The following is a 14903-nucleotide window of genomic DNA, read 5'->3' on the forward strand; positions in this document are numbered from 1 at the left end:
CATTACTGTAATAATTGTCTATGTTGTTCTAAGATATACAAAACACATCACTCGCAAACATACGTGCATTTTGTTTTTAATAGAAGAGTGTCCTCTGCTGCTGCTGCTGAGTCACTTCAGTCGTGTCCAACTCTGTGCGACCCCACAGACGGCAGCTCACCAGGCTCCCCGTCCTGGGATTCTCCAGGCAAGAACACTGGAGTGGGTTGACATTTCCTTCTCCAATGCATGAAAGAGAAAAGTGAAAGCGAAGTCGCTCAGTCGTGTCCGACTCCTAGTGACCCCATGGACTGCAGCCCACCAGGCTCCTCCATCCATGGGATTTTCCAGGCAAGAACACTGGAGTGGGGTGCCATTGCCTTATCCTCGATACTCCTCAAAAGAGTGAAAATACAGTTTACGTTCTTGTCTGCCCCAGTTTATGGCTTCACGAGAATTTGTTCTCCTTTTAAGCACACACAGACTGTACTAATTCCCGTTTTTGGTTGGTGGAGCCTCTTCAGAGCATGTTAGGGGCAAAGGACTTTCTTCCTTGATCCCAGGATAAGGTCGGAATGAAAATAACAGTCTTAAATGACCCCAGCTCCTTCACGCCACCTCCAACTCCTCATTCAAAGGGGTGCTTTGGGTAGCAGGTGGAGTTATAATTAGAGATTAGAAAAAAAAAAAAAGCCATCTCAGCAGCTGTTGCTCCTGTTTGTTCCCGGCTATGGCTGTCACCAGTGGGCAAACTGGCATAAATAGGCCTTCGCAAGTGGAAAGTCATTTAACCCCTGTCCTTGTCACAATCCCAGTCCTCTCAGTGGCCAGAGAACAGAAAGAAAATCTGACTGTGCATGCGTGGAGGGTGAGCCGAGAGTACAGCCCCAACCCGAAGGCACCTCTGCAGGGGGAGCCTGCAGCCTGTCTTTCCTGTCGGAGACGCCGGACACTCCAACCCAAACAAATAGGTTAGTGCGCAGAGTAAACCTATGCATTTTAGCTCTGACCTCTTGTCGATGGGATCTGGGTTTTTCTGACAGAGCTGTGACGGAAGGGTGACTGTTAATGGAGAGTTATTTGAGGACTCATTTAAGACTCTGGTGCATATGATAACAAATTATGAAATTGGGCTTAATTTATATTCCTCTCCCAATTTTGCTGTACTCCTATTAAACAAATAGACGAGATGAAGATGGAACAGTGGAACTGCTTTTCTAACCTGAGTCCCACAAAAAAAGTAATGGCACTTACTTTTGCCAAAAAGTCCTGTTTTCTTTGTTAAAAATCAGTCATGTTGAAGGCTTAGGTTGGTGATTACAAAAAATACAGCTTCAGAATATAGTTTCAAAATTTCACATTTTTTTGTTTTTGTTTTTTTTAGGGAATTTAGGTAAATGGGAATTAGATTGTTTCTTTACATCTGAATAAAGACAGAAGATGTCCTTATTGATGGTAAAATGTGTGCCATGTGGTACTATGTATATAAAAAATCTGCTATCGGATTTATTAGTTATGTCTAGTACAGTTCTACCTAAAAACTTCATAATTTCAGTCTAAACAGCTCTGTAAAATCCTCCACATAGATCCTTTCCAAAGCAAAGTTTTCAAAGAAATTTCATTTTCTATGTGCTACATGTCAGAGCTGTAGAGCAGGATTTCCAAATAAAGACCAGCTTCAGGGCATCTTCTCAAAGCCTGAATGTTTAGTGTCTTGGTGAAAAGCAATGGAATTCCAGAGAACTCACTGAAAACTAGGATCTGGGGCCCAGTTCTCATCCTACTTACATCCATGGAACAGATCCAGGTGGAAAGAGTCCTAAATAATGGCCTCATTTTTTTCAGTTCCAAAGAGAAAGTGACCTAAGCATTTTACATGAGACTTTTCAGTGGGAAAATGCACCTTACTTAGAATCACTGTGGCCTGATGTTTTTTCTACCTTTTGAAGCACACAGAGTGCACTCGGAGCTCCACTAAAGAGACAGTTAAATTAAAACCACCAAATGTAACCCATCAATTAAATTCCCAAAAGGGGCTTGCTTCTCCTGATTTCTAAGAGAGCCATAACTTCCTTCAAGGAAATTTAAAGGCGAAATAAATGCCTATTTACATACTTTAGCAAATAAGACCCAAATTGATTTGGGTTTGACTATTGATTTTGAAACTATCAATGACAAACTGAGAGAGTAGTATTGAAACATATGCATTACCATGTGCAGAATTGGATAGCCAGTGGAAATTTACTGTATGATGCAAGGAGTGCTCAAATCCAATGCTTTGTGACAACCTAGAGGGGTGAGATGGGGTGGAGGTGGGAGGGAGTTTCAAGACGGAAGGGACATATATATACCTATGGCTGATTCATGTTGATACAACACAATGTTGTAAAGGAATTATCCTCCAATTTAAAATAATTAAACTTAAAAAAACAGCAAAAAAGAAAATATCAATTAATATAACATATATCAATACCTTAAATCTTCCCATGGATGCAGAAAATATATGATAGATGATATTACAATGTATTTCATATATCTTATTTAGTCATTCAAATATTTATTGAGTGATAGTCATATAATCCCTAAATAATATTTAGACATGAGGGCAAGCTTAAGACATCTAATATTACTTTTTCCAGAACTACTTTCCTCCCCTTTTCTACTAAAAGATTTAGTACTGAGGTCGTGGTTATCTCCAAATTGTTCAAGCTAAGAAAGGCAAATTAGTCAAGAAGACTAACTCATTGCTGGCTAGGATTTCTTTGAGATACAGATTTATGCTCTGTCTTAAACATCGCTTTTTACTTGTGTTTTGTCTTCTTGCTCTTCTAGAAAAACAAACAAACAAACAAACTATCCAAGATGACTGTCACTTACTCCAGTAAAGTAGCAAATGCAACTTTTTTTGGATTTCATAGGTTACTGCTCAAGTGGAGAGGCAGCATCTACAAACTATTGTACAGGGAATTTATTGTTTTTGCTGTACTTTACACAGCAATAAGTTTGATGTACAGGTACTGTCCTTTGCATGTGTTCTTAAATGGCCATCAAATAGCATATATGAGTACAGTCTCAAAAATCCAAGTCCTTTGGTTGCCTCTGACTTTTGCATTATGTAATCTCCTCCTTTGCATGATTTTCTGTCACCTTCTTCTCCCTGAGACTGAGTATCGGCCTGGCGTGCTGCGATTCATGGGGTCGCAAACAGTCGGACACGACTGAGCGACTGAAGTGAACTGAACTGAACTGAACCATTTTTGAGATGTTAAATGGACTCTAATGCTTAGGTGGCTCCCATTCCAGCCCCACTTTAACTGGTCGTGATGAAGTATTATTTGTGGTTCAGGAATTTTGCTCCAGGCAAAAAATGAAAGATTTATACCTAGATCCTTACTAAGTGATGATTTTTACCATTCAAAATCATTATTTTTGCCTCTCTGAATGATATCATTCGTAGTTTGAGTTTATGATTTGACTGCTTGCAGCGACTACTTACATAATTAACACTTTCATAAATAGTGCATATCAGGCAACTTTCCTTCCTTTTTCCTGGAATGACAAAATCTTATCTAAGATGGTGCCCCCAAACTTACCAATATCTCAATTAAAGAAAAAGGCTAAAAATGAATTTATTTTTGCATTATCTTCAAAGTTGAAGGCACATTATATTCACAAAAGATGTTTATTCTTTATAACATCACAAACTTTGCCTGTCAGATTGACAGATAATTTGAGCAACATTATGTCCACGAAATACTTTTATGACTAAAAATTATAGTCTTAATAAAATTCTATCAGTATTATAAATGGGAAGCTCTGTGAGTTCTTTTAATTAATATTGATTGCATAATTTCTTCTCAGCGAGAAGTTAAAACTTAAAATAGAAAAGTTAAAGGTTTTTGAGGCTGTATTTCCACCTTTCCTGTGCTTATCAGTTTGTTCTTTCCCTTCTGCATACCATGAACAAATTTGCATGTCATTGCTCTCACCTGTATTCTTCCTTGCAGTGACAGGACCCCATGTGAAGAGGAGGGAAGTTAATTTGACTGGTCAATAATAACCAAAAGTGAACAGTTACTTTGCTATATATCAAAACTACTGTTCCAAAAAAATGCATATATTGGTATACATTTTGGCAAAATATCTTTAAAAGGGAAGTTTTATTAAAAACCTCTAATGATTTTTTGAATACATCCTCTAAATACAGTATTATTTTGACAATTTATTTATATGTCATCCAATCCTTCACAATATCAAATGGTGGAAGACACATGATGTTTCAGGATAATTGTCTCATTCGTTTATTTTTACTAATGTGTATTTATTGCTGCTACTGCTGCTTAGAATAGAATAGCTCTTAGAACAGTTGCATCATAGCCAGAGATGCTCCATTGGGCCTTAATTTTGGCTCCAATGTCTTATTTATTTCCCACAAAACTGCATGCACATATTTTTTATAAAGACCAAAAAGTGCTTGTGTTTATAACAACCATTAGTTCAAGCCATTTTTCATTCTTTAAATTTCAAATGTAAAAGCTTATTAAAATAGATTCTTTTATCTTGATCAAAGCTTTACCAAGAACTACAGGCTGAATCTGTTGAGAAAGTCAGACAAATATAGACATAGTTTCATTCTCATATCCACTAACAATGCTAAAGTTTTTTAATCCCATTATAAGCAAATAGTTATGCTTGACAAAAAATCATAAGAAAGAACCCGAATTCACTAGTTTGATTACCTCTCTTTGTATTTTGGGATACATTTGACAAAATACTTGCTGTAGTACCTTCTAGCTAATAAAATTTCTATGTATCTATTAGCTTAATATTTTTTCCTTTGGCCAATTATTAATAGTAACAACCACTTTATTATTGACTATGACATTACATGCTAAGTGGTTTTATATATCATGTATTCTTTAATCCTCCTAACATCCCTGATACACAGGTATTATTATTATTATCCTCATTTACAAATGAGAAAACTGAGACTCAGAGAGATTTAAAAATATGCTCAAAATCCAGATCTGTAAGTGGCAGATCTGGTTCTCAAACATGGCTCTGTAAGGCTCTATGGTCCGTGCTCTCCACATTTAATTCTCTCTGACCAATTCAATTTGAGTACCGGAAACCAATCTGGCTGTAACTTGTCATCAGCCTCACCTTGAGAGGCCTATCCACCAGGTGATGCCTTGCCTGTCATCTTTTCTTGACTGTAGAATTTCTGACATTCCCTCCAAAGCTAAGGCTGCGCCCTCAGCTTTGGGCACTCCAAGCCCACCCTGAATCCCACACACATTCTCAGCACCAGCTCCCAGCTCTTCACCAGCAGTCTGATTGGTGGCTCACTGTCACCTCATTATCCCTCCGCTTCTGCCTCAAAGCTCTACTGACCCAAATAGGCCTCTGACATATGCCATAGTGTTTCCAAGGGAGTCCTGATTCTTTTAGAACAGGTGCATTCATTCATTTATTCAAATTCATCTGCTTTCTTTCCGGATTTTGATCATTATTATTAGCCTGGCTTGAGATATCTCTTCTGATTCTGAATCTCCCCCTTGAAACGTAAATATCAATAATAGCTTTATTAAATGCATTCATGTTTACCAATACCAGAAAGTGGGTTTCAGATCTATAATATAAATTTTGATATTTTTATACTATAGAAATAAAAACTCACCACACATAATAATAAAAATTTCACTTCTAACTGTTGAACCTATGATGTTGTTTTATATTTTAAATAACTCTAGGCTTTAAAATAAACAGTTATAACATCCCTTGAGGTATAACACAGATAACCAAGAATGTACTGAGTAGAATATTCATGAGAAAGTAAGATCAAGATGTCAAATCCAGGGTTATTATTCAATAATTACTTAGTAAGCAGATTCCAATAATAAACATAATTAAGACATTCTTTTTTAAGTACATATGTTTAATAATTGGATAATGGACTCCTTTATGAAGTATTTTGCTCCAAATCCCATGCATTAATCATATAGAAATTTAAAAATATAAAACATTCAAAATAAAATGGATTACTGTGTCCCACTGTCTAATGACCAATAACATTTATGTACTAAAAACATTAGTACTTAAAATGTTCAGCAGTTAAAAAGCTTTTGAGATATATCAGCTTAGGTATAAAAGGAAAAGCTACTGCTCCTTTTAAAAAAACCCTGAGATTATTTTTGCTTAATTGTTTGCAGTGAATGTCACTTGCGAAGCAGCTGCAGAAGTATAATATCATAAAGGGCTGTGCATTTTATTTTTGCTCCAGATTGTTACTTACAGGAGCCCAAAAACGTTTCTTTGAAAAATTATCAATTTACTGTGACAGATATGCTGAACAAATTCCAGTAACCTTTGTGCTTGGTAAGTATAGGTCACATGCAGCATGCAGCCACACAGCTGTCTCCGCAACAGTGACACCAGTGACTCTGCATGGGAGTGTTTCCAAGCTGAGAGGCATGCCTGAAAAGTCACCGCTTGCAGTAGAACCAGAATCATCCATAAGGTTTACCTTCAAGACTGCTTTTGCTAAGTTAACACCCAACAAGTTTGAGGTAATGATCTGCTCTTGGACAATTAAGCTTTCTCTTCACTAACTCTCCACTTTTTGCCATCAATATGTGAGTTCTAATATCCACTTACTGAGTGTTATGCCATTGCCAGGCACAAATTACTTTTTTTTTCCTGGAGGGAAAAATCATAAGATATGGTAACTAAATGTTTTTACACCCTGATCTCTAAAAAAGGCTGAAATTCTGCTAAAAGCATCAGTGTCAACAACATGTCTTCGGTAAGAAATTGCTTTACAGTTTCCTCTTACTCTGCAGGCTTTTATGTTACTCTAGTAGTGAATCGATGGTGGAACCAGTTTGTGAATCTGCCCTGGCCAGACAGGCTGATGTTTCTCATCTCCAGCACTGTTCATGGAAGTGACGAGCATGGGCGCCTGCTCAGGAGGACGCTGATGCGCTATGTCAATCTCACCTCCCTGCTCATTTTCCGCTCAGTGAGCACAGCTGTGTACAAAAGATTTCCGACGATGGACCACGTGGTTGAAGCAGGTATTGTGAATTACTCTTTCTTCCATGGTGCTCCTCTCAACCTTCAAATTTCCTCTGAAAATATCATTTTTTAATATTTTTTTAATTTTTACTTTATTTTACTGCACAATACTGTATTGGTTTTGCCATACATTGACATGAATCCACCACCGGTGTATACAAGCTCCCAATCCTGAATCCCCCTCCCACATCCCACCCCATATCATCTCTTTGGATCATCCCCATGCACCAGCCCCAAGCATCCTATATCCTGTATTGAACATAGACTGGCACTTCGTTTCTTACATGATAGTATACATGTTTCAGTGCCATTCTCCCAAATCATCCCACCCTCTCCCTCTCCCTCAGAGTCCAAAAGTCCGTTCTATACATCTGTGTCTCTTTTGCTATCTTGCATACAGGGTTATCATTGCCATCTTTCTAAATTCCATATATATGTGTCAGTATACTGTATTGGTGTTTTTCTTTCTGGCTTACTTCACTCTGTATAATTGGTTCCAGTTTCATCCATCTCATTAGAACTGATTCAAATTATTTCTTTTTAATGGCTGAGTAATACTCCATTGTGTATATGTACCACAGCTTTCTTATCCATTCATCTGCTGATGGATTCATTCATTCATTCAAGAAACCTTTGCTAAATACCTATCCTGTGCCAGAAACAGTCCTAAGAGGCAAAAAATGAATAAGCCATCATTCCTGCCCTCAAGAGGTTTACTTGGGGGGCAGAGCAAAGGAAATAGCAATCAGTCAACCTCATATTAAGTTGCCAATGTCATAATATAGTAATATTATATTACAATCTATAATATAATAATTATCCTATTCCATTTTCATATTTCACCATATATCATTTTTAAAGAAATATAAACCATCTGTAATATTATCTTACATTGTCTAGCACTTTATAGCTTATGCACTTTCACAAACATTATTTCGTTTGGACCTCAATAAAACCATGAGAGATTCAGAGAGGATATGACCTGCCCTGGATCATATTGCTCATTAATGGGAGAGTCAAATTTTCAATTAAGACTTAGAACTCCTAATTTAATACTTTTCCCCAAACATAGCAGATTCTGATAGGAAATAGCAACATGGGTTTTCATCTACACAGACTCTAAGTGGCAGTGAAAGGCAGCTTCAGTGGAGGTCTGTTGTCTTTTCTGTTCCTCAGAGTAGATGTAGTTTCGTACCTGGGCTCCTGGACACAGGATGCTGAGAACAAATCACATTTGAAGGATGGTTCTCTTTGCAGTTAATATTTAGCAGAGAAGCTGTTAAATCAGCCTTCAAGGGGATAAGGATTAAATGAGATCATTGTTGGCATGTACAGAATAAAAATGGGTTGTTGTGCTGAGTTGTCTTTGATCGATCTGAGAGTATGTCGGAATGTATAAACGAATATATAGTAAACACAGGAACCATGAGATGATTTTGCCTTTATGTTGAGTACAGTCTCAAATTAGCTTTCATTATTCAGTCTCTTTTTCTGAAATGTCCTTGAAAATACATAGAGAGATGTATATATATTTTCAGAGTAGCATTTTCGCTTGTTTTTGGAGGTTTGGGAAGTTTTTGTTTGATTTGGTTTTGTCTTTTCAGATGACAATATAGTGACCAAGAACACAGAGGAAGAGTTCAACCCCTTCTCTACCCTTTACCAGCCTCATGACCTTGTCTAAGTCGCTTTACCTTCCTAATGCTTCCGTTTCCTCATCCGTAAAATGAGGTTATAGTGATTTTGTAAAACCCTCTGATCTCATTTACCTCCTAGCTTGTTGTGAGGATTAAATAAGATAATATGTGCAGTGTCTAGAAGCTTACTGGGCACATGGTGTGGCATGCATTCTTGCTTTTAAGAATGAAATCATCTAGTGCAAAGGTATAACACAGGCCTTTGATCATTTTAGAAGGAAGAATCATTTGATGTGACATCCCAGGTCTTCCTGATCATCTATGACCAGGAGGCTGTGCAAGTTAAGATGGAAATAAGGAAGGAATGTAGAGGCTGTTGTGAGGGGTACAGAGCAAGTTGTGAGAAAGTAATGAGTCAAAAGGAGTCAGTTACAGAGTCAGATGAAGGGTATAAATGACCACTTGATGGTCATTCTGAATGAACACTTGAAAATGCCACTTGATAGGTTAATTTTCTTGCTCTAATATCTAAAGGATAGAATGAGATAAGAATTTCGACCTCTGGAAAAAGTTCTAAAACAAATGAGAAAGATTTGGCTGATTCCAAAAGGATGAGTGAGAGCTAAAGTTTACTCGGATGGATAAAGGTGTCTCTAGTCCTGGCGCATCCTTGGAAAGAAGAGGGCACATTCTGAGAGGAATCGGGACTCCAGGCCCAATTCTCAGAGCAGATCTCCTCCTCTAACCCTAACCCTAACCCTAACCCTAACCCTAACCCTAATACCCTAATACCTTCATATTAACAGCAAATGGGAGGTGGCAGGGCAGCAGGCAGTGGAGCCCCTTCTGGGACCCCAAGTCAGACGTGAGCTCAACAAGGCCTGAGTCGTTCTCAGGTCTGAGGGGCAAGTAGAAATTGTGAGATGAGTTGTGAGAATGATGATTAACAATGTGAATTCTTTTCTTTTAGGTGCACTTTCCATAACATCAATGCTCACTCATTACCAAACTTACACAGATGCCTATATTGGTTACTTGCATCCACCCTCTCCCCCTTTCCAAGACATTCAGAATACTCCAATACTTCTTTCTCTCCAACCACCAGGACCCCAACCATTCCAAGGGTGTATGAAATCATTTGCTCCTTGATGTGCATTTAAACAAGTATGTCTCAAGGTATGATCTGCAGACCCATGGGCCCTTTACACCTTGAATAACTTGAGTTGTTTATTTAAAATGCAAACCGCTGGCCCCTGCCTCAGACCTACTGAATCAGAACCACGGAAGGCCTGGGAAATCTGCATTTAAACATGCTTTTGTGCTGCTTTATTTATACACTGGAGTTTGAGAAGTTCTGAATCTTTTCTGAGATGCTCATTCTTTAATCCTTTTCTCACCCCTGGGGTAAAAAGCTTTGGCATTCACCAACTAATTCATTACTAAACACAAAGCTGTAACAGTTAATAAAAGGGTGAATTCAAGGTTTCGACCATGCTAGAGGCTCCAGAATTTGTAGGGTGGCTTCAGGCAGCAGTTTGCTCAGAGCCCATCATCTAGGGCAGCGGTCCCCAACCTTTTTGGCACCAGGGACCGGTTTCATGGAAGATAATTTTTCCATGGACTGATGGGGTGGAGGGTGCTTCGAGGTGTTTCAAGCTCATTACATTTATTGTTCACTTTATTTCTGTGATTACTACATTGTGATATATGATGAAATAATTATACAGCTCACCATTTTGCAGAAACTGACAGGAAGCAGAGCTTAGGCAGTAACACGAGCCATGAGGGTGCTGTAGAGATGAAGCTTCACTCACTCCCTTGCCGCTCAGCTCCTGCTGTACAGTCCGGTCCCTAACAGGCCACAGGCCAGTACCAGTCCATCACTTGGAGGTTGGGGACCCCTGATCTAGGGGACCTGAATTAGACCTGCCTGGACACAACAAGCACCATTCTCACTTTGGGTTTTTGGTCAGTTTGTGTGAAGAGTCTGAAGAAGGAAGAGAAGTGAGGGAGATAGGACGGGGGCTAAAGCCTTTGCAAGTGCACTCTGGGGTCATAACTAATTCTCTCAGTGTAAAGGTCTCTACTACTCTTTTTCACTCACAAGTGTTTTCTCAAAAGGCAGAAAAAGGGGTGGTGGATCAGCACGTGCCCACAGAAACACCAGATTTACGTATTATGTGGTGGGGCGAAGGTTCTGCCTTCCAAGCTGGGGCAGATGCTTCGGAGATAGGGTCCTTCCTGGCTGCCCCACTGCCCCCCACGTGGGGGGCAGCCTCTCTGTCAGTTGGGGGAACAGACTTACCGGACCTCCTGCTCGTTTCCCTAACAGAGAGGGCTGACTCAGTCTGCACGTGGCGTTGGCTTCCAGGCTCTCCCAACCAGGCACATGTCTCCTCCTCTCTGTCCTTGGCCTGTGCCAACATTTCTGGGAAGAACAGGAAGTTCAGGCATGGCAGAAAATGTTTGGCAGGAGCCCTGAGCACAGAGCCAGGGCACCTGCTCTGCCTGAGGGCAGAGAGGGCTGCTAATAGAAACGGGGGCCCCTAAGGAGAGGGGACAGAGCGGGGGGGCAATGTTGGGGGCACAAAAGCCTCAGTGGACTTCTCACATAAAGCCACCTATCAGGGAAGTAAATGTTCTCGAACTTAAATCAGTATTGCTAAAACTACAGGTCCTAAGATGCCACCCCTAGCAATTCAGTAGGTCTAGGAATGAGCATATATAACAAGCTTCTGGAGACTTCGAGGCAAGGGCCGGGGTCGGGGGGCGGTCTCTGGACCAAACTCTGAGAAACAGTGGACTTTAGGGCAATGGCAGTTTCCTTCCATCCTCTTTGTATTGCTTCAGGGAGGGTCCCTGTCACAAAGATTCAGGACTAGCAGGAGAAAAAGAGGGAGAGGGTGGAGAGAATGAAGATCAGCATTTTCTTCTGAAGCATCTGGCTTCACTAGAGCTGATTGTTGAAGCAGTCTGAGTGCAGGTTGGAAAAGAATTTCCAGACAGAGTATTTTAGAAGACAGAACTTATTGAGAACAAAGGACTGAGGTAGTAAGGGGCACTGCACAGACAGCAGGCTGACTTCCTGACAGACCAGGAAGAGCTGACGCAAGGGGGAGCAGAGTGAGAGATGCTGTTAGAGCAGCGCACCAGCTTGAGGGACAGCAGACCTTATATGGGCTTGCGGCCAGTTTTTATGGCCTCAGGACAAAGAAAATTCCTATGAAAGAGGTGGTCATTGGTCAGGGGTCTTTTGGGTCTCCCTCTTGCCTCATATGGAGCTGGGAGCTAGCCAGTTAGGGACAGAATGGCTCATGACAAACAGGATGGCCCATGCCAGCGGTTGGCATGGAGCTTAGCAAATTCTGGAAATATTACCCTAAGACCCCAGCCAGGGGCTCCACACTTGTGGACTAGGTCATTCACCTGCTGGTCCCTGAGCATTCTTTGCTGTTAAGTTGGACACTCAAGTTACATTATTCCAGGAAATTAGAAGAATCATTATTCTGGGAAGTACATAAACTTTGATGTTACAGGTTACATTTCCCAAATTATAAATTAAAAGTTCTTCATGCTCCCATGAAAATAGAAATATAGCAATCGAATGCAAAAAAGTGTTTATTATGCCAAAAGTTCCCTGCACTGGTCCGTTTTCAAACATTTATTTGCCAGAGGAGCTGCAACCCAGGAGCTCCTGTTATTTTCCCTCTTGGCTGCAAACCTACCCTGGAAAATTCCAGTCATTTCAATCACCTGCCCTGGAAGATGTCACTCATTCCAAGTCAAGTCAGTGGCTCAATTCCAGATCTTTGCCAATATAAGTGATGGCCTTAATTGGGTTTATGTTACAGTGAGACTGAATCAAAACATTTTATCTGGAGTTTCACAGTGATCAGGAGAAGAAAACATTTCCCTTCATAATTCCTCACCAGAAACACAAAAATAGGGCAAGGGAAATGGTATACATTCCTCTAAAAGAAACAGTACTAAATCTGTTTGCTAAATCTGTCATGCGTTTGCTCATTTAACAAAGATTTATTGAGTGGGTACAGTACACTGGGGCTTCCCAGGTGGCACTATTGGTAAAGAAGCCGCCTGCCAGTGCAAGCAGGAGCTGCAGATTCAACCCTGGGTCGGGAAGAGCCCCTGGCGAAGAGCATGGAAACTCACTCCAGTATTCTTGCCTGGAGAATTCCATGGACTGAGCAGCCTGGCAGGCTACTGTCCACAGGGTCACAAAGAGTCAGCCATAACTGAAGCTACTTAGCATGTATGCCAGGCATTGTGCTGAGCTCTGGAGCACAGCTGAAAGCAAGTGTGGGTATGGTCCCTGCCCTCAACTGTCAGTAAAGATTACTACAAATCTTTTCTTCTATGAATCATTTTCAGAAAGAAGCACAAATAGATTTACAGTTGAAATTCACATCACTGCATTGCATTTAGGTTTCTCTGAAAAAGTGTCCTTCTGTGCATGGTAGCCTGTAACGATGGTTAAAAGACAGTAAAATTTAGGGAAAGGACACTTAACTCTTTTCTCAAAGGCCTGGAATCTTAACATGAAGTTCCTTGAGCTTCTGCTCTGATGAGAGAGAGCCTGTGGACATCCCATCAGAATTTTTAGCAACATGTATAGTTAACAGGCATAAATATCGAGTAAGCTCCCAATTATCAAATGACTGCTGAGATAAAAGTTCTAACTCTAGATGCGCTGACTGGAAGGCCAGCCCCACACTTAGATCATTTAGTCTGTGATCTTCTCCCACTAAGTAAAATAGGCTAGATTTTGTGTAATGTTGACTTTCTGCCCTGTGGTCTGCTGTTCACATTTACCCGGATGCACTCTGTGGTGCTGGGGCTCCCTGGTCTCTCTGAAATTTCCCACTGTTCTGTGCTACAGGAGACATGATCAAGGGGACAGCGGTATTCACGGCTGTGCCAGTTTTTACTCCGTTGGCTGAACTTTAACAGTTTGAGTCAGTTATGCCTATAGTCTCACATGATGAGCCCAGAACAGTCTGAATGTCATCTTGTGAGTGAAACTTGACTCGCCTATGCACACTGGATCTATGTGGGACAGAAAGAGCACACATCCTTGAATTAATGCCATGGATGGGCAGTCTTGGCTCAGTGTTTGAAGCCTCCCACAGCTCTATTTGGGCTTCCTTTGTGGCTTAGCTGGTAAAGAATTGGCCTGCAATGTGGGAGACCTGGGTTGGGAAGATCCCCTGGAGAAGGGAAAGGCTACCCACTCCAGTTTTCTGGCCTGGAGAATTCCGTGGACTGTATAAGAGTCAGACACGACTGAGCGACTTTTAATTTTCACAGCTCTGTTTTAGGAGTTATATCAAGGCTCATCAATCAGTGCCTCTCAAAGGATGACCATAGATCACAACATTCAATGAATTATCAAGGATACTTATTTAAATTACATCTTCCCAGACAGCACTCTTGCCTGGAAAATCCCATGGACGGACGAGCCTGGTAGGCTGCAGTCCATCAGGTTGCTAAGAGTCGGACACGACTGAGTGATTTCACTTTCACTTTCCACTTTCATGCATTGGAGAAGGAAATGGCAACCCACTCCAGTGTTCTTGCCTGGAGAATCCCAGGGACGGGGGAGCCTGGTGGGCTGCCCTCTATGGGGTAGCACAGAGTCAGACACGACTGAAACGACTTAGCAGCAGCAGCAGCAGACAGCCTATGAATCTGACTCTCCGGGGTTTGGGACCCAGAAATCCACTTCTAAACAAGCTCCCCAGAAGCACTATGTTTGACCCAGACCATTTCTGAAAGAGATGGGAATACCAGACCACCTGACCTGCCTCTTGAGAAGCCTATATGCAGGTCAGGAAGCAACAGTTAGAACTGGACATGGAACAACAGACTGGTTTCAAATAGGAAAAGGAGTAAGTCAAGGCTGTATATTGTCACCCTGCTTATTTAGCTTATATGCAGAGTACATCATGAGGAACGCTGGACTGGAAGAAGCACAAGCTGAAATCAAGATTGCCGGGAGAAATATCAGTAACCTCAGATATGCAGATGAGACCACCCTTATGGCAGAAAGTGAAGAGGAACTAAAAAGCCTCTTGATGAAAGTGAAAGAGGAGAGTGAAAAAGCTGGCTTAAAGCTCAACATTCAGAAAACGAAGATCATGGCATCTGGTCCCATCACTTCATGGGAAATAGATGGGGAAACAGTGGAAACAG

At 40.8% G+C, this 14903-nt stretch overlaps 1 protein-coding gene across 3 annotated transcripts in view; it reads left to right on the forward strand.

The window, feature by feature from the left end:
- BEST3 (bestrophin 3) overlaps positions 2842-14903 on the forward strand; it is a 52881-nt gene continuing 40819 nt past the window's right edge. For 2 of the 3 annotated variants that reach the window (XM_013963877.2, XM_013963879.2), the window contains exons 1-2: positions 6146-6357; positions 6822-7055. In XM_013963877.2, coding sequence (XP_013819331.2) covers positions 6195-6357; positions 6822-7055 — 397 coding nt within the window. In that variant the 5' untranslated portion in view covers positions 6146-6194. Of the gene's footprint in view, positions 2994-6145; positions 6358-6821; positions 7056-14903 lie in introns of those variants that run through there. The other variant, XM_018047953.1, reaches the window with a different exon arrangement.

This window comes from Capra hircus, chromosome 5 (genome assembly GCF_001704415.2).
Source record: "Capra hircus breed San Clemente chromosome 5, ASM170441v1, whole genome shotgun sequence".
In the NCBI taxonomy this organism is placed as follows: Eukaryota; Metazoa; Chordata; class Mammalia; order Artiodactyla; family Bovidae; genus Capra; species Capra hircus.